At 33.9% G+C, this 20981-nt stretch overlaps 2 protein-coding genes across 43 annotated transcripts; one reads left to right on the plus strand and one right to left on the minus strand.

Annotated features, from left to right (window-relative positions):
• Positions 1–692: 692 nt before the first annotated feature.
• LOC114169556 (ubiquitin-like modifier-activating enzyme atg7) lies at positions 693–19326 on the minus strand. Of its 42 annotated transcripts, XM_085669011.1 has the most exons (26): positions 19181–19326; positions 18916–19079; positions 18630–18819; positions 18431–18530; positions 18169–18313; positions 17937–18095; positions 17650–17838; positions 17322–17497; positions 16751–17022; positions 16521–16639; positions 15793–15894; positions 12500–15218; positions 12056–12340; positions 11908–11965; positions 11729–11827; positions 11593–11655; positions 11310–11459; positions 10350–11195; positions 10002–10041; positions 9714–9776; positions 9544–9620; positions 6133–6160; positions 2950–3056; positions 2508–2632; positions 2088–2245; positions 693–1554 (listed from the first exon to the last, which is right to left on the minus strand). In XM_085669011.1, exons 3-9 carry the CDS (start codon positions 18673–18675, stop codon positions 16956–16958), a joined length of 882 nt encoding a protein of 293 aa, XP_085525137.1. In that variant the 5' UTR covers positions 18676–18819; positions 18916–19079; positions 19181–19326; the 3' UTR covers positions 693–1554; positions 2088–2245; positions 2508–2632; positions 2950–3056; positions 6133–6160; positions 9544–9620; positions 9714–9776; positions 10002–10041; positions 10350–11195; positions 11310–11459; positions 11593–11655; positions 11729–11827; positions 11908–11965; positions 12056–12340; positions 12500–15218; positions 15793–15894; positions 16521–16639; positions 16751–16955. The 42 variants fall into 42 exon arrangements, with proteins under 42 accessions (XP_085525137.1, XP_085525141.1, XP_085525138.1 ...); XM_085669015.1 differs by lacking the exon at positions 10002–10041 and having other exon boundaries at positions 11048–11195; XM_085669012.1 differs by lacking the exons at positions 6133–6160; positions 9544–9620 and having other exon boundaries at positions 10350–10389; positions 10470–11195.
• On the plus strand, positions 956–1592 carry LOC114169557 (disease resistance protein RPP13-like). Its single transcript, XM_028054764.2, has one exon. It carries the CDS (start codon positions 956–958, stop codon positions 1556–1558), a length of 603 nt encoding a protein of 200 aa, XP_027910565.1. The 3' UTR covers positions 1559–1592.
• Positions 19327–20981: the final 1655 nt, after the last annotated feature.

Raw genomic sequence — 20981 nt, forward strand, 5'->3', positions numbered from 1 at the left:
TGAAACAAATGTACGATAGAGCATATTTTACAAAAGAAAAAACGATAAGTTAAATACATTTCACGGTAAAAATGGTGAAGAATTATTATTCAATTTACAAAAATAAAATACTTATATAATTTTAAGTACATTTTCATGAATTTAAATTTATATAATAATCATTTTTTTATTTAGAAAGTACAGGAGAATACTGGTTTACATGTTTTTTTTTTTTTTTTTGTTGAAGCTAGTTTAGTAGAAGGTTATTTATGCTAAGAAAAGAAAAGACAGTCAGTGACTAAAAGCAAAAGCAATAATAACAATAATGCAAGACACATTTACACTTTTTTCTTTTTTTTTAAAGGGAGACTGAATTATTAATGGAATAAAGGTGAATTCGAAAAAAGTAGTAACATTTGAAGAATATGATATAACAAAATTTATAATGCTTGACAGCGGAATCCCCATTTAAGTTAACTCCCCGTGATTAGAGACATTCACATCCAAGACAGAGACATTTGAGGGTACATAAGTTAGGATAATTTTTGTTTTATTAATTTTTTCACGTTTAGTTTTTCTTTTGAATTGTTTAGCTTCTTATGTTTTAAGCTTCTTCTAATATTTCTCTGTTCTCTTCCATTTAACAAAATATCTCATATTTTCGCATTATATTTAAGTTTTTTTTTAATTTTATTATAGCATTGGTATGATGATTTAAAAAAATACAAAGGATTTTTTTATTTGCTTTTTATTATAGCAGCAGGTTAAGATTATTGCAACCAGTTTTCGCAGTATATATTTGGATGTTCTTTGGGATGTGGTTGCCACCTACACTGCATTGCTTTTTCTGGTGCCTTATTAAATTCCTGTTTCTCTTCTTCCATCACCAACCACAAACACCGTATCTAATGGCAGAGAGTGTAACTTGCTGTATGGCGTGGAGGACAAGATCCAGTCCCTCCAGTATGAACTTCAAATGATGAAAGAGGTGCTCAGTAGCACAAGGAGCAAGAAGGGAATGAAACATACAGTGTTGAACCAAATCAGAGATGTGTCCCACTTAGCTGAGGATCTCATCGACACATTCGTAGCCAAAGTTTCCATTTACAAGAGGAGAACCATTCTGGGGAGGATGCTCCGTGGCTTTGGCCAATTAAGGTTGCTCCACCGCGTAGCCGACAAAATAGACAAGATCGAAACCACTCTCAACGAAATACGCGACAACAAGGACAAATATGATGCTTTCAAAGAAACCAAGAATCAATCCGCAGCAGAAGAAGAGGAAGAGGAGGAGAAGGAAAGAGCAAAATCAGTGCAGAAGCTAAGAAGAAATGTGGAGGAAGATGACGTGGTTGGCTTTGTCCAAGACTCCAAGGATCTCATCAAGCGACTCCTGGAAGGTGGTTCAGATCGTAATGCTGTCTCGATCATTGGCATGGGGGGATTGGGGAAGACCATCCTTGCCCGAAAGGTCTATAACGACACCCAGGTGAAGCAACACTTCAAGTGTCGTGCATGGGTTTATGTGTCAAACGAGTGCAGAGTTAAGGAGCTTTTGCTTGGCCTTCTTAAAACCTAAAAGAAATAAACATAGCTCTTATTTTCAGATTTAACTTTAAAGCAATTTCTACACCCAAAGAAAAACTGATCTAAACATAATCTATATGGTAACAAATGCAGAAATCAATATTAGCAGTTCTGAAGATAAATGCTCAATGTAATAATTCAGTAACTTTCTGAACTCCATTCTTCTCAAATTCAACACACCAGATCTTGCTATCAGTAACTTCCAAATAGGAGATGAATGAATATGGAAAATAAACATTTTTCAAACAATCCAGACTGCTCAGGGACGTAGAAACCACAACAGAAAAAGACAATAACAGTTTCTTTGCCTCCTCACCAAATCAAAATCTGACTGTACTAAGCATCACTAAACAAAAACTGCTACTACCCATAAATAAAGCAGTAATATGAAGTATTTTAAAAAGTAATATCGAATAAACAAAAAAGCCTATATCATTCAAAATGTGCAATAGAAGATATAAGACAAAAACTTTAACTAATCATCCTATAAATAAAATTATAAAGGCAATAGAAGCACTAACAGTGTTTCAAACCACCATCACCACCTCTCTCTCGTTGTTCAAAGAATCAGAGCATGGAAGAAGGTACGAAGCAACACCAAAATCAAAATCAAGCATGGAAGGCAGCAACATGTCACTCCATCCATCGTCTCATCATTTATCTCCTTGATTGCCTCTTGCTAATGCAAAACAAATACACAATTACATCAATATATTTTATTCACGACAAATTGCAACCAATTATTCCATATATTTCAAAATATCTAACTAGGAAGAAACTATTATGAGGTCCAAAACCATGAGGTTCCAATTCTAAAGTGAAGAATGCGTTTACATGTATGTTGTATACTGAAGATTGGTTGGAATCTCATGTTTTTAAATCATTTAACAATTTCTCACTTAATAAAGCAAAGCATTTGAAAAGATAGAGTTAGATACTACCTCTGGATCTTTATTTTGTTTCACAACTACACACTTGGAAGCACTAATACTAGCACTTTTTAACAAGCTACGCGCACTGTAGTTTGATCTGGAGGTTCCATTTTGAGCACCTGTCGCATCAGACCCTGGAACATTTTCAATATCGTTCTGTTGTTTACTTTCATCCTTGGGAGCACAAACTATCTCTTTGCATAAAGTGAAATTGCATATAACTCCCACAGTACCATAGAAAAGGTTCACAGACTTGTCTACCAATCTCATCTAAGAAAAGACACTAATAAACTGGACATAAGATTAAAATCCATGAGTAATAACAAATATTAAACCAACCAAATCTCCAAAAAACAAAAAAACAAGACAAATACTGTTTAATATGTAAGTTGGTAATCCAGTATTTGGACATGTTGGACAAGTTTGAACCAAATGTTTAACCAAGACTTGCCTAGATAAGGAGACATGTTGTCTCTGCAATGCAATGGAGTGCTTCGTTCACTGTTCCCATAATGCTCCTCAAGATGTGCAAACAGTCTCTTGAACTGATCAACCCCACTATGCAACAAGATAACATAGAATTACCGACTAATAACCAAAACAATGACAACTTAAATTTCAAAGAACCTCTGCACTCCTGGACAAATACAAATGAAAACAAAAACTATGAAGCAATTTACAAATTTGGATTGAATCCTTATCTCACTACCCAGCTGCTACTGTTATGCATCAGAAAAAAGAACCAATCAAACCTTTAAAACTCCAAACATGTTGACTACAGGTCAAACATATCAAGCAAGAAGTATTCATTCAAACATCAGTTTATAAATCAGCACAAACAACCTCACAGTCAATGTATAACTCATCCTCTCATGTGTTTCAGGCTAGTGTTTGTATTTCAGCAAAGCACATCACGAATTAGCTCTAGCATAGGCTTGAAGAGCCTCTAACACACTACTCATCATCAATACAACTCAAGATCAATAGGACTTATTTTCAGCTTGTAATGTGGCCAAGGTAAAGGGTAAGATATGGAAAAGGATTCAAGGCTAAGCACTAAAGAGAAGTGAAGGAACAATGGGGAGAAATTTGAAAAAATCAAGTGTAAGGTCATGCTCCTCAAGACATCACACAGATTCAGACATCACTCTCTTACTTTCATTTTTTCCCTTCTCATTCTCTATTTTTTCTTTTTCTCTCTTTTCAGGTACAATCAAACAATTTATTTTTCTCTTTCATTTTTCTTTCTCAAGCCACTTTCAAACTTTTCAGCACATTACAAATGATCTCCGTAAGGCCCACTTACATTACTGCCCTTATTTTAAAAGGCTACCCAAAATCAGTTGGGCCTAGGGCTGGCCCAAAGGGAAACCAGACCCTAAATCAGTCCTAACACACTCATTCTACTCACTTTCAGAAACAACCCCCTCTTCCTTAGAACTGCAGCCGTCTCTCTCTGCTAGGGTTTGGTACGTCAAGCAAGTTCGAACTCAATTCATTTTTTCCACGTAAGTTGTTCCCTCATCCCGTGCTGGCATTTTTCCTGCAACTGTTACTCTGGGTAACTTATATCCCTAATGTTCCTTTAATTTTTCCAACTCCTTAAGTCGTTCCTTGAGCTGCCTTGCCCCACTGTCTAGAGTCGAGGTCCTATTCTAGCCATTTCCAGGTAAGGGAAGCTAGGGATCTTTTGTTTAAATCTGATTCTTGTTCATTTGCCACTGTTTTCATGATTGTATGGTTGTTGTGCTACTATAAAATGTTGAATGAACGTGTATTGCTGTTTGGGGTATGATTGTATGGCTGTTGCAGGGAGAACAATAGCGAGACCTGACGTTCTCGCCCAAGCGACCCAGTCTCGCCTAAGCAAAAACACCCCTCGCCCAAGCGCGAGGTTCCTTGCCTGGGCTACACATGCAGCAACGTGCCTCAAGCCCCCACGCGTCCTCGCTTAGGCGAGCCTCTCTCGCCTGAGCGAGATGGTGTCTCGCTCAAAACGAGAGCTCTCCGCTTGAGCGAGAGCTCGAGCACGAGCTCGGACCTGTTTCTGCAAGTCTAGCCTAGGCGAGACTGGGTCGCTTGGGCGAGAACGTCAAGTCTCGCCACTGTTCTTCCTGCAACAGCCATACAATCATATCCCAAACAGCAATACACGTCCATTCAACATTTTACAGTAGCATAACAACCATACAATCATGAAAACAGTGGCAAATGAGCAAGAATCGAATTTAAACAAAAGATCCCTAGCTTCCCTTACCTGAAAATGGCTAGAATAGAACCTCGACTATAGACAGTGGGGCAAGGCAGCTCAATGAACGACTTAAGGAGGTTGAAAAAATGAACTGAGTTCGAACTTGCTTGACGTACCAAACCCTAGCAGAGAGAGACGGCTGCAGCTCTAAGGAAGAGGGGGTTGTTTCTGAAAGTGAGTAGAATGAGTGTGTTAGGGCAGACTTAGGGTTTGGTTCCCTTTGGGCCAGCCCTAGGCCCAACTGATTTGGGGTAGGTGATGGTTCCGCTGCTTAGCCTCTGAACTGGCTTATATTTTTGGGCTTTCCATTTAGGGCTAAGTCCCATGTATTGTCTTCTCTTGGAATTTATTTAAATTATTATCACTCTCTTACATTACTTTGTATCTGGCATCGTGGTGTGCCTCTGTTATCGTCCTTTAAGTACTTGGGATATTTGTAAAAGTGACATTATACTCCGTTGATCTTGCTTCTTATATTATACTATGTGACATTTCCTTTATTTAGCTTTATAAATTAAATGGGGTGTTACAATCTCAATGTTACAGCAACTTGCACCACACACTTGAATCTTACCAAAATCTCCCAAAACAGTTCCAAAGCCCCCTTCACAGCTCAATAGCAAGGTACATAGAGTTTTTCTGGTCTAAGGGATTGAAATGAGCAGGTCAGTCACAAGAACAGGTCAAAACAGGCTCAAAAATTGGGTTCAATGGTAAATGATTCAAGGTAGGCTTTATTTGGTCAAGTGGCTAAAGAAACAACAATGGCCTAATATCATCTCAAGAGTTGTAATTGAAAACAAGCTATGTCAACTAGAGTCAATTCAAGTTCTGTCAAAAACTAGAAATCATGAGCGCATCACACACATTAAGGAAACAATATGGCTCAAGTCTCACAAGGTAAAAAATGTCATACTGATCTAGAACTGAAGTTATCAAGAAAAATTTACTATACTTAACAATGAATGATTGCATCAAACAGTTTGAAATATCCAAACTTTGAAAGTTGGCAATGTAACATTATCCCCATGTGTAAAATCAACTTAGGTAGCGAGAATAAGGCTCAAACATACTATAACAAGTTTTAAAACAGCACAAGGAGTTCAAAATCTAAAACCTGAACTCAAATCATCAATAAAGACTAAAACTCACCTTAAAACCAACAAAAGAAAGTCAAAAGTAGACTTAAAACCCAAGATCAGCATGTTAGTAATTCAAGTTGGAACAAAAAATCAAAATATGGTTAAAAAAAGCTTTAAGTAAAAAAAAAAAAAAATAAATAAGATTACTCAAATATAAAACAACATTACTCCAATAAGGTTAAATAATTATTCGTTCAAAACAAACAATCGTAAAAACAATACAAAATCACTAATCACTCACCTTGTAATGTTGAATTTAAGACAACAAGCTACACCACAAATAAAAAACAATGAGTAAAACAGAACAGTGAAGAAAGTAAAAGCAGGACAACTCTAGGCTATACATAAATCAACAAAAAATAATAAAAATCTGCAAGTAAAAACAAAAGAAAGTTAAAACCAAGGTTAGATATCCACAAACAACAATAAAATAATAAAATCTGACTACGAATCTGCAACATACTACATTTGAGTAAGAAATGAAAACTTCACTTTAAACAGCAAAAGAAATACTAAGCAAACTGTCTAGCAAGTTTAAAACATAAAAAATGAACCTAAAACCAGGATTACCTACTCAAAATACAATGGAAATCACAACATCATATATGCAAATAGGAAATCTCAATAAAAAGGAAAAGAGAACCATAATGTAACTCTACAAGGATCGTCTTCAAAAATTGGACTGCACTGTTATTAGTTACGTGAATCAACCTATAACTCCTGGATGATCAAACTTAAAACCAAATCAAACAAAAGTGAAGTATTAGTTTAGTTAGTAAATTGTAGAAAGTTAGTGAAAACTTAATAAAAAGGAGACGTGTCGGTAAACATGTTAATAAAACTAAAACAACAAACTAAATCTAAATCTAAATTGAGAACACTTTTAGGATCAAAAAGTTGCTTTTAGAACCAACCACACCATCGGTCAAATCTAATTTAACCCTAATTGCAGCACAAAGTGGAACAACACATCTAACTATACAAAAACCTGCTCTTGAACCTGTGACCGTTACTATTCCAAAAATTAACCATTAACCTCAAAAATTCACTCTGAAGGGAGGTCACGCCTAGCAACATTCGATGCAAATTAAGAAAGTAAAATATGAAAGCAACATACCACAACACAACACACAACTCAAAACTGAAAAACACAAACCACAACACCCTAAGCACAACACTTCGTGTATCCTGAGCAAATTGTCAATAATCTCAACGTACAAAGACATGGACAGATAGAAGCCCTACACTCTTGTACTAGGTGTCATTATCCAAAACCCTGACCCCTAAAACATGACACAACGCACACAACAAAACAAAGGACACAACAAACAACTAAAAACACATAGCTAATAATACACAACACATAACTCAAACCACAAAAATACACACCACAACACCCCATGAACCATAAGAAAATTGTCCATCATCTCAATGTAAAAAGAATAAGTATGGACAGATAGATGCCCTATACTTTTGTATTAGGCGCCATTATCGAAAACCCTAACCCTTAAATCCCCCCTTACCCGTAACACCCCCTCCCCCCAAACCCCCATAACTGCTTAACCCTTAAATCCCCCTAACCCGCCCACTCCCCACCCCCAAAACCCCCCAACCACCACCGCTAAATCCCCCTCTCCCCACCTCCTAACCCCTAAATTCTCGCAACCCCCACCCCTAATTCCCCCTAACCCCTACATCCCCTAATTCCTAACCACTACAACTACCACTGAATGCCCCTAACCCCTAAATTACCATAACTCTCTAATCATATATGACACGATGGATGATACATGCGTTAGAGTGTAGTCGACAAACAAAACACAGCACAACAGCATAACACAATATCACACAACAACACATAGCACACAACAAGATAGCAACACAACAGCACATCAAAACACAACAACATAACTGCACACATTAGCAAACAAAAGCACAACACACAACGCACAACACACCACACAGCTAATAACACACGACACAACTCAAAACACAAAATCACACACCATAACACTCCAAGCACACATCCCATGAACCCTAAGCAAATTGTCAGTCATCTCAACATATAAAGACTGAGTATGGAAAGATGCTCAATACTTTTATATTAGGCTTCTTAATCGAAAGTCAACCACCTAAGCATAATATTACTCGTATAAGGTCAGACAATTATTAATTTGAAACAAATTGACATGAGAATAACATTAGATAATTAATCATTCACTGCTACAAAGGACACAACAAACAACTAATAACACAGATAATAATACACGACACACGACACAACTAAAAACACAGAAATACACACCACAACATCCCATGAAGCATAAGAAAATTGTCAACTATCTCAATGTAAAAAGAATAAGTATGGACATATAGATGCCATATACTTTTGCCATATAGACAACAAACAAAACACAGCACAACAGCATAACAACACAATATCACACAACAGCACACAACAACAAGCAGCACAACAAGAGAGAAGCAAAACAGCACAACACAGCACATCAGAACACAACAGCACAACACAACGTACAACGCACAACACAACACACAACACACAGCTAATAGCACACGATACACAACTCAAAACACAAAATCACACACCATAACACCCCAAGCAGACACCCCATGAACCCTAAGCAAATTGTCAGTCATCTCAACGTATAAACATTACTCATATAAGGTCAGACAATTATTAATTTCATACAAATTAACATGAGAATAACATTAGATAATTAATCATTCATTGCTGCAATTGAACAAAGGACAACACAAACGACTAATAACACATAGATAATAATACACAACACACGACACACAACTCAAAACACAAAATTACACACCACAACATCCCATGAACCATAAGCAAATTGTCAATCATCTAAATGTAAAAAAAATAAATATGGACAGATAGATGCCATATACTTTTGCCATATACTTTTGTATTAGGCGCCATTATCGAAAACAACACACATTACAACAGCACAACAGCACACAACAACACACATCACACAACAACAAGCAGCACAATAAGAGAGCAGCACAGCAGCACAACAACACAGCACATCAGCACAACACAACACATCAGCACACAACAGCACAACAACACAACACATCAACACACAACTAATAACACATAACAATCAACACACAAGTAATAACACTCAACACAACACACAACACACGACACACAACTCAAAACACAAAATCACACACCATAACACCCCAAGCACACACCCCATGAACCCTAAGCAAATTGTCAGTTATCTCAACGTATAAAGACTGAGCATGGACAAATGCCCAATACTTTTATATTAGGCTTCTTTATCGTAAACCAACCACCTAAGCATAACATTACTTGTATAAGGTCAGACAATTATTAACTTGAAACAAATTGACATGAAAATAACATTAGATGACTAATCATTCATTGCTGCAATTGAAGAAATTGTTTGCCCTGGGGAGCCATGAGACATTAATGCCAATAAGGGTGGGTGCACATGAAAAAATAACGTTGGAAATACCCCGTTAAACGTATAATATGCATTAAGGCCACCAATCTACACCTTGAATAAAAAAACAACGATACGAGAAAGAAAGTTCCATCATAAATAACATATACAACTAATTATATTTAAAGGAAACTTACAATTGCTTTCCTTTGACCACAATTCAAAAGATATCTCACAAATCATCAAACATCACATACGAACAAAAATTCAACCACTGGATAATGTTAGAGAATAAATCCAATCAATAAAAAAATCAAATCTTTAAACTAAGAACTTAAAATTTTATATCGAAGGATGAATTAAACACCTTATTATTGAAGTTTCATCACTCATTTCTTGGATTGAAGCCCTCTCCCTCTCATATCTCCAACTAAAAATAATTTCAAATTGAACAAAACATTAATAACAACAAACGAAACTATGGCTCAAATTTCAATTTTTCTTAAACAACGAAAAATTAATATAGTTAAGATTAGTGGTGCATGATAAATTTTACAGAATAGTCGAATACTTTAAAAACACTTTACTTTAGGAGCTTATAATACTTGACATTGTACTTCAGTAAAGTCAAAATGGATAGAAATAGAATAATTACTAAGTAGAGGTTGAGAATCATAACTGCTTCGACTTAATGCCTGCAATAACAAAAGTAATACAAATATGACAATAATAACTGTGGAAACACAGGAAAAAGGTACAGAAATTCGAAATTGCCTTGTAATGTTGAATTCAAGCCACCAAGCTACACCACATAAAAAATAATGAAATGATAAAGAAATCTCAATCATAAAGGACAAATACAACATATACGATTGATAATATTACAAGAAATAGGTAATTGAATGTAACATAATACCTTAAGAATGATCTTCAACCAAAAGATTAGTAAAATATTGATTATTAACATTCAATGGTGAGAAATGAATAGAAATAGAATAATTACTAAGTAGAGGTTGAGAACCATAACTACTTCGACTTAATGCCTGCAATAACAAAAGCAATACAAACATGGCATTAATGATGGTCGAAACACAGGAAACAAGTACAGAAAGTCGACATTTACCTTGTAGTGTTGAATTCAAGCCACCAAGCTACACCACATAAAAAATAATGAAATGATAAAGAAATCTCTATCATAAAGGACAAATACAACATATACGATTGATAATATTACAAGAAATAGGTAATTGAATGTAACATAATACCTTAAGAATGATCTTCAACCAAAAGATTAGTAAAATATTGATTATTAACATTCAATGGTGAGAAATGGATAGAAATAGAATAATTACTAAGTAGAAGTTGAGAACCATAACTGCTTCGACTCAATGCCTGCAATAGCAAAAGCAATACAAACATGGCAATAATGATGGTGGAAACACAGGAAAGAAGTACAGAAAGTCGACGTTTACCTTGTAGTGTTGAATTCAAGCCACCAAGCTACACCACATAAAAAATAATGAAATGATAAAAAAATATCTATCATAAAGGACAAATACAACATATACGACTGATAATATTACAAGAAATAGGTAATTGTATGTAACATAATACCTTAAGAGTGATCTTCAACCAAAAGATTAGTAAAATATTGATTATTACCATTCAATGGTGAGAAATGGATAGAAATAGAATAATTACTAAGTAGAGGTTGAGAACCATAACTGCTTCGACTCAATGCCTACAATAACAATAGCAATACAAACATGACAATAATGATGGTGGAAACACAGGAACCAAGTACCAAAAGTCGACGTTTGCCTTGTAGTGTTGAATTAAAGCCACCAAGCTACATCACATAAAAAATAATGAAATGATAAAAAAATATCTATCATAAAGGACAAATACAACATATATGACTGATAATATTACAAGAAATACGTAATTGAATGTAACGTAATACCTTAAGAATGATCTTCCACCAAAAGATTAGTAAAATATTGATTATTAACATTCAATGGTGGAGCCAAACACTAGGTTACAATTCCCACTTCTGCAAGTCTCTAATTCTTCACTGACCTTATCAGTTCAATTAATTCTCAGCAATAATGAACTGGAACAATTCCACAACGAAAATAAAATAAACTCACAATAAAGACCAAAATTTCCTGTATCAGGAATTAGGAAACAAAATGCAAAATCCAAGGAAGTTCAGAGTCCATGAATTCAACTTTCACCATTCTAACCTGAAGTGTGAAAACCTTTTTGCAAAGATCTTCTTCAAATATATTGCAAGATGGTTCAATCACCTATAAAAATGAAGAAATGAAAAATGTAGTAAGATCATAATAACTTAAGTCAGCATGTAATTTTGGAACTTACAATTCATTTCCTTCGACCACAGTTCGAAAGATCTCCTACAGATCCTTGAAAAATGCTAATCACAACCCACTTTTAATGTTTGCTTGATTAGAATAATGGCTAGAGAAAGAGTTCGAAAATAAAAATCATAATCTTTAACAAGGAACACAAAATTTTGGATCAGAAGTTGTATGAAACACCTTATTATTGAAAATCCAACTTCCATTGCTTGGATCTACATATCCTCCCCTTCTCCAACTGAATGCAATTTCAAATTCAACAAAACTTTGATAAGAACAACAAACGAAACTACATCTCAAATTACAATTTATAGTAAGAAAATAATACCTTAAGTCAGCATGTAATTCTGGATCTTACAATTCCTTTCCTTCGACCACTCTTCAGAAGATCTACAAATCCTCGAACACCACATCCTTTAAAAATGCTAATCACAAACCATTGTTCATGTTTTGTTAGCTAGAATAATGCCTAGAGAAAGAGTTCAGTAAAAAAAAATCATAATATTGAACAAAGGACATAAAAAGTTGGATCAAAAGTTGAATTAAACATCTTATTATTGAAAATTCAACTCCCATTTCTCGGATTGAAGTCCTCCCCATCTCGAATCTGCAACTAAACGCAATTTCAAATTCAACACGATGTTGATAACAGCAACAAGCAAACTACATCTCAAATTACAGTTTTTGTAAGACAAAGAAATATACAAATAAATAAGAATGATAGTTCATGACAAAAACTACATAGTTTTCACATAAGAAAAAAACAATTTACCTTACGAACTCGTAAAACTTGATCTTCTACTCCAGTAAAGCAAAAATGATATAATTCTGCTTGTACATAATACTCAAACAATTAAAAGATAATGTATCTTAAGAACCTATAATATTTAACATTTTACGTCAATAAAGCAAAAATAAATATAAATAGCAGAATTACGAAGTCTAGGTTTAAAACCACAATTATTTCGAGTAAATGCTGGAAACAACAAAAGTAATACAAACATGACAATGAAAACCTATAACGCTAACTACTAACCCGTAACCCCTATATCATAAATTATAGGCTTTCTGCACAACACACAAAACATAACATAACAAAAGAAAGTAGACAACACACAACTAACAATAAAGAACACACGACAAAGCACACAACACATAACACATAATACACAACGCAAAAAAGAAAAACACACACCACCACACCCCATAAACCATAAGCAAATTGTCAATCATCTCAATGTACAAAGACCGAGTATGTACACATAGATGTCCTATACTTTTGTATTAGGCACCATTATTAAAAGCCCTAACCCCCTAAATACCCCTAACTCCTAAATTTCTAAACCATAAATCCTCCTAACTTATAAATCCTTCTAATCCTTAAATGCCCCAACCCCTAAATAACGATAACTCATAAATCATAGATGATACGCTTTACGCATAACACACAAAAGTTGAAGCAACGAAAAAAACACAGCAGACGGCACACACAGCACATGTCAGTCTGCAACCAACAGACATCACAACACATAACATAGAACAAACAACATACATCTAATAACACGCAACACGCAAAACATAACACACAATACACAATACCCAAAACAAAACAATAAGACACACAAAACATAACACAACTCAACAAAGCAAACAACACAGAACTAATAACAAAGAACACACAACAGACGACAAAGCACACAACACACAACACAAAGCACACAACTAATAACACATAACACACAATACACAATGTAAAATAGAGAAACGCACATCATAACACCACAAACACAACAACTCATGAACCCTAAGCAAATTGTCAATCATCTCAATGTACAAAGACTGAGTATGGACACATAGGCTTTGTGCACAACACACAAAACATAACAATAACACAACAAAGAAGACAACACAACACTAATAATAAAGAACGCACAACACACGATAAAACACACAATACAGAACACAATTAGTAACACATATCACACAATACACATCGCAAAAAAGAAAAACACACACCACCACACCCCCATGAAACTTAAGCAAATTGTCAATCATCTCAATGTACAAAGACTGAGTATGTACACATAGATGTCCTATACTTTTGTATTAGGCGTCATTATTGAAAGCCCTAACCACCTAAATCCCGCTAACTCCTAAATGTCTAAACCATAAATCCTCCTAATCCCTAAATCCTCCAACCCCTAAATAACCATAACTCATAAATCATAGATGATACGCTCTGCGCATAACACACAAAAGTCGACATAACGAAAAAAACACAGCAGACGGCACACGCGACACACCTCAGCTTACAGCCAACAGACAACACAACACACAATGTACAACACACAACACAGCTAATAACACATAACACGCAAAACACAACACACAACCCACAAGTAATAACAAACAACACAAAACTCAAAACTGAAAAACACACACCACAACGCAACAAAACATAACACAACTCAACAAAGCAGACAACACAAAACTAATAACAAAGAACACACGACAAAGCACACAACACAATTAATAACACACAAGTAATAACAAACAACACAACCCAAAACTAAAATATGAAAAAGTCACACCACAACGCAACAAAACATAACACAACTCAACAAAGCAAACAATTAATAACAAAGAACACACAACACACGACAAAGCACACAACATAGAGCACACAACTATTAACACATAACACACAATGCACAACGTAAAATAGAAAAACGCACACCATAACACCACAAACACAACAACTCATGAACCCTAAGCAAATTGTCAACCATATCAATGAACAAAGACTAAGTATGGACACATAGGCTTTGTGCACAACACACAAAAACATAACATAACACAACAAAGTAGACAACACACAACTAATAATAAAGAACGCACAACACACGACAAAGCACACAACACACAACACAATTAATAACACATAACACACAATACACAACGCAAAAAAGAAAAACACACACCACCACACCCCATGAACCCTAAGCAAATTGTCAATCATCTCAATGTACAAAGACTGAGTATGTACACATAGATGTCATATACTTTTGTATTAGGCACCATTATCGAAAACCCTAACCCCTAAAACATAGATGATAGGCTCTGTTCACAACGCACAAAACACGGCGCACAGCGCACAACACACAACACCTCATGATACCTAAACAAATTGTCAATCATCTCAATATACGGAGACTGAGAATGGACAAATGCGCTAGTCTTTCATTAGGGGTCATTATCGATAACCAACCACCTAAGCATAACAACATTACTCATATAAGATTAGACAATTATTGGTTCGAAACAAATAAACATAAAAACAACATAAGACCAATAATCAATCACCGCCGCTATAATTGATGGAATTTTTTGCCCTGAGAAGCCATAAGACATCATGCCTATGAGGGTGGGAGCACACGAACAGGGATGGACAAATCATGTTCAGAGTATAAAATTGCATTCAGACCACTCATCTGTACCATAAATAAAAAGTGCATAAAATGTAATAATAAAAGTAAATTCATACAGTAATTACAACAGTGGCCAGCTTTATTGCCATAATTCCTTTACTGCATCTAAATAATTATCTTTTATGGAGAAAATTAGGTTTTTTAGTGTTTCATGTGTGCAAGGACATTTTTTTATAGTGAATAAAAAGTTGTGGTCCGAAACTTAAACTTGTATTTCTTACATAAATCTTATCTCAATTATATTGCATCCTTGTGATTTCCTCATTTGCTTAATTTCATAATCAATTCTCGATGTCAACAATTCTTTTTCCTATTATTTCATATTAAATTATGATAATTACAAAACTAAACACAAGTTCCCCGTTAATTTCATATTATTACTTGACATCAATTTTGTACTTCCGATTTTTATGCATCATTATCAAAACATGAATTTTGATCAAACTCAACATCCAAATCTCAAAGTTGCGGAATTAAAACAAAATGCAACACATTTAATCAAATTAACATCTACAATATTTGTTTTTCTCAAAAACAAATATTAATTCAGTTGTTTAAAAAAAGAAAAATGACCTACCTCCCTGGGCAATATAATTAGAAAGGACATAAGTTCTGCTGGATGATCTTCTCCATCTCCACCCGCTCGAACTTTTCCGGGAGTTGCATCCAAAACCCAAGTCTTCAAATAGCAAAGTAACAAGAATGAAATAGTTCAAAAGATTAATAGATAACAAAGATTCAAATTAAACTAAATAAACACACCATCAACAAGTACTTAATCTACAACCATCACTTGAGTATACAATAAATAAATATCTATTTAAACTAATTTCTACAACTTTAAAGAAGTAAAAAAAAAAAAAAAACTAAACCTGAGATTAACTGCTGCAAACTATAAAGGAACCAAAATCTAGCATGTGCAAAAACTAGACTAAAAACTAGTTGTCAAAATTGAATCTTACAACTTTCTGGACAATTAAAGCGGCAAAATTCAACTTTAAAGGTAGCTTTGATGTTCATTTTTTATCGTTGTAGCATAGTGTTAACATTACAGGTAGTTTTGCACATATGTTGATAATATATATACATGACTTATCTTTCCAACATAGTCACCTTATTATTCTTAATGAATTAATTTATGCCTACAATATAATCTAGGGCATACGTTGTTCTAGTCCACAGAGCAATCTTGAATCATCAAATTATTAAACAATTTGAATATGAATTCATATAATATAAAATACTCAGGCTGGTGAAATCCAAAAAATACACAAATACATTATGCAAGTGGAATTAAAATTGTACCTCACCAGTTCTCTTCTTGTGGAAGATTACGACTGTAGAATGGAAACTCTAAGAGAAGGGTTGTTTTGAACCATGCCGGTAAGTTCCCATAGACTTATGGTGGCAATGGAATTAAAGGGCTGAAAATGATTTAGCTTAGTCACTTTTTTCTAAACGACAAAGCAACAAAAACCTCATCCCATTCTCCTTACTAAAACAGAAAATAAATAATAAAATGGAGGTAAACTAACCTTGTTCTTTCTTGTATATGCTATACCCATCTACGTTACCAAACTTCTTATCTGCCAAATCTTGTCTCCATCATGCAATTCATCATCAAGAAAGCCAAGAAATTATACCATACTTTTGATAAAATAATAGGTAAGAAGCAAACCTCGAGCAGCGGAATGCCACTGACAAAAAGAAGCAAGAATGTGAGAAAGATCAGTCCAATGATTACCAGCCATTCAGCACCCTCCAGTACAGGTGTAGATGCCAGAAAAATCCCCCACCAAAGCAATATCTAAGTTAAGCATTCATGACCCATCAAGGTTTTACGTTAGTTTTCTAACAAAATAAGAAATATTGTCAGAACATTGAAACCCCTATAAATACCAAAATGACCCAGTAGCCAAGCAGCAAAAGAAAAGAGAGAAATTATCAATTTAGTTTATCTTATATAGAAGAGCCAGATAGCGGGAAGAAAAGATAAGTTCCAATGGATATTACCCAGAACTGGTTAGTCCTTACCAATTGAAAGAACTAGTCTTGATGCCGAAAATCCCATTGTTTTGTAAATAAAGTGAAGCTATAACTTTCTACCTTAGTGCCGCTATTGGAACTGCAGATTCTTTATGACTGGACGGGTACGACCTCTTGCTTCTCAATGTCATGGAATGGATAGGTGATGTTTCCAACTTGTGGTCCTGACTTAAAGGACCAGCTCCATGACGCATAACCAAGAAACTGTCAAACCCTAGTGCAGCAGTAATGGTAATCTGCAAATTGATGAATAAAAAGATACATAAGCATATTAGTTAAGGATAGCCAATCAAAGAATAGATTGGATAACAATCACAACATATGCTTCATTTTGAAATGTGAATCACGTGTTAAATCCATCCCCTTAATGAGAATAAATTGATCCAACCTTGATAGTATTGGCACAGAGGAGTGTTGGCAGCCATCGACTTTCCCTTGTATCGGTTAACAAAAAAACTGAATCGTGAGCTTCAATTAAATCATGCAACCTTTTACAATCATCAAGCACACTATCGTGTTCCTGGCTTTGTATGGGATGTCCAGGCATTGGTATAGCCATAACAATACCTTCTGCATCCTGAAAATGAAAAAAAATGCATGTAGTTTATGTGAAAAATACGATGATCAGATCTACCAATTTAGCATCAAGCGAAGTCTTACGGATTAATAATTTACCACTGCTGGAAATATCCGTTTGAGACTTTCAACTGCTGCAGTAGCTTTAAATTCACCACCATTAAGACAGTTATCCAAAGTATAAAGAGACTGCCTCAATGGGTTAGACATAGCCACCCTACCACTGTCAACTAGAGTAATTTTTCGAACACCCCATGCCTGCAAGAGAACGATTCTTCCATTATCACAAATTGAAGGATAAGAATGACAATATGATTTTCTCAACACTCACCATAAGCATGCGTGCGACCTGGCATCCAAGCGTGCCAGCTCCAAGGAGAAGACACTTCATGGAAGATAAGGCATCCAAGTTTAGAGATGGCAAAGCACGCCACCTCATAAGCTTTAAATTCAAATCTGCAGCAGATATGGCCAATCTGAAAAGAGACAATAATACAAAACTATAGATTTACTGAAAAAATAAGAAAGCATTTTATGAATGGAAAGAAGGAACAAGTAGGAGGGCGGGCAAGAGATATCAGGGAGAAAACAACCTGGTTGGATCCATGGACTGTGCAAGGCTTATACACCTAGAAGCTTTTCTACCCTTATTAAGTTCCCATCCAACTGCACTAGGCACTGTGTCTTTCCACCCTATAAAGTTACTCCTTCCAAGTTAGAAATAAAATGAAAAATATACAAAGGCATATCAATAACCAATAAGTGGTTACACAATACACAGTGAAACTTTACCTTGTGGAACTGTTATCAATGCTTCACCAACAAGAGACAACTTCATATCTGCAAAACCACGGTTCTCTCTGTAGCAGAAAAATTGAATTGAGTTGAGATTCCACCTCACAGAAATAAGTGCTAAGAAGTTGCGAAGAGGCCATCCAGGATTCTTTGGGAGATGACATGGATCGTAAAATCCAAAGAAGATCTGCCAATAGAATCTGGTAAATTTCATCAAAGGACATCTACAGTTTCACATTCAAAAAGCAATTTTACAAAGATTACATTCAACTGTCTTCATTACCCTTCGGTCCTTCTAGTTTGGCTTCTGTGCAATTGTCATACTAATGTACTCCCTCTATTTATAAAACTAAGAAAATTTGGTCAAAGTGCAGTAAAGAATAAGGATGCCGGAAAAATCAGTGACTTTGTCGAATTTGAGGAGCGCGGTGATGTCGAAAACAGAAACTGATAATCAATTTGAAAAATTAAACAAAAGTAGGTAAACGTTTCTGATGAACAACGGAAAATATATGAAATTGAAAAAAAAAGAAATTGGGAATGCTTACAGTGACAAGTGCGGTGAACGCTAAGAAATGAGAGTCGATGAGAGTAGCCATTGTCTTTGTTTCTTCTTGGAAACCAAGAAGAAAGAAGAAGAAATGTTTGAAATCTCAAGAACGCGTGTAACCAATGATTTTATAGGTGAAGAGTTAAATAACGCGCGCTAAAGTTTTTGTAATAAAGATATTGGGAAAGGTAAAAAAAATAATTTGGATTCAAGAAAAAAAAGGAAAGTTTTTACTTTATTTTATTCATATAACAAAGTAAATTTTTTAAAGTTGAAAAATTGGAGTTAAAATGAATTTTAAATTGAAACAATAAGTATTATAAACTTTTAATAAATAAAAAATGTATATTCTAAATAATATTGTATTAAAATTAATTAAAAAATATTATAAATTAATAATTTGTTAATATAATAATTATATTAATAAATATATCATTTATGTATAATTGATTATAGAGAATATATATATATATATATATATATATATATATATATTATAGAGAAAAAATATTCTTAATTATGGTGATTACGAATGATGATGAGTCTTATGAATCATGGCAGTCCGTGCATACGATATCATTAAATATCGATATTAAAGACATGATAAACATATTTGAATCATAAATATTTTACAAAGAGTTAATACTGTGTTTTTCTTTAATATATATATATATATATATATATATATATATATATATATATATATATATATATATATATATTAAAGATGTTTAGTAATTAATTTAATGTTATATTCTAAATTACTGATTTACTCCTATGGATTTAAAATAATTATAATTTTTTATTTTTTATAGGCTTGGCTGAGTGATAGATTTAGTATGAATGATATTAAATTCGTTTTTATGATTATATTATGAGTAAAATATGTTATGTTTTTCTCTTTAAGTTTTGAATTAATTTAGATAAATTTGTTATGAATTTATTTATTTACTTCAATTAGTTTAGACCAACTTGTTATGACTTACTTTAATTAGTTTAGAAAAAGAAAACTTATTATAACTTGACTAATTAACTTAAAATCCTAAATTAATTTTTGTAAAAATTGTCATATTTTACTCTAATTAGATTGATACGGAAGTAATAATTGTGACAGAAAAAATAAATTTTCAAAATTTTAACGTAATTGGCCCTAAGTTGAATCTGTAATAACCAAAAAAACTAAACCCAATCAAATATGTAGTCGATGAAAAAAAAACTAAGTAAATGCATACTCAATTATGTTATTGATCAATATGGACAAAAAGATTGTCTCATAAATAATTGGCTCACATTCTACTTAATTTGGAATTGAACAATTGAATTCAATTCCTCGTGAAGGATGATCTTGATAGAATTTATAGTTATGAAAATCTCTTTTGGAGAAATCTTTTAGGTAGAACATTGTAATTTATTTTATTCAATGCATTGTAACATTTATATCAGAATTTCAAATATTAATAATGTCTTTAACTTTAATTTCTTAAATTTGAATAACAGTTTAATTTTAGATAAACGATATCTTATAAAGGTTGAATGATTTTTTCTAAATCTAGTTTAAATAAAAGACAATAAACAAATATTTTCACGCGAGCCTACAAATAGGAGAACCTTTTGTTCCCAATTTGTTTATTTTTTTTTTTCTGAAGGTATTACACAATTTTATTATATTTTGCTGATCACTTTTTTTTTTTCCTTTGAATATGTTATTAGGAATGATAATGGAGGTTGATCTATCGACGTTTGTTCATCATGCATTTGGTATTTGAAAAGCGGATTAAACCCTTTTATTCCATATAATA

This window comes from Vigna unguiculata, chromosome 11, assembly GCF_037176805.1.
Source record: "Vigna unguiculata cultivar grain cowpea cultivar isolate G323 ecotype 2 chromosome 11, ASM3717680v1, whole genome shotgun sequence".
NCBI classification, from domain to species: Eukaryota; Viridiplantae; Streptophyta; class Magnoliopsida; order Fabales; family Fabaceae; genus Vigna; species Vigna unguiculata.

Bases quoted from the DNA above. Each gene is read 5' to 3' on its own strand.
- LOC114169557 (XM_028054764.2), top strand. From the start codon at position 956: ATGATGAAAGAGGTGCTCAGTAGCACAAGGAGCAAGAAGGGAATGAAA.
- LOC114169556 (XM_085669016.1), bottom strand. From the start codon at position 18,675: ATGAAGTTGTCTCTTGTTGGTGAAGCATTGATAACAGTTCCACAAG. The intron at 18,096-18,168 runs GTGAGTGTTGAG...GTTCTCTTGCAG, and splicing joins AGGTCGCACGCATGCTTATG to GCATGGGGTGTTCGAAAAAT. The intron at 17,023-17,321 runs GTAGAAAGTTAT...TGCTTAACTTAG, and splicing joins GTTCCAATAGCGGCACTAAG to ATATTGCTTTGGTGGGGGAT.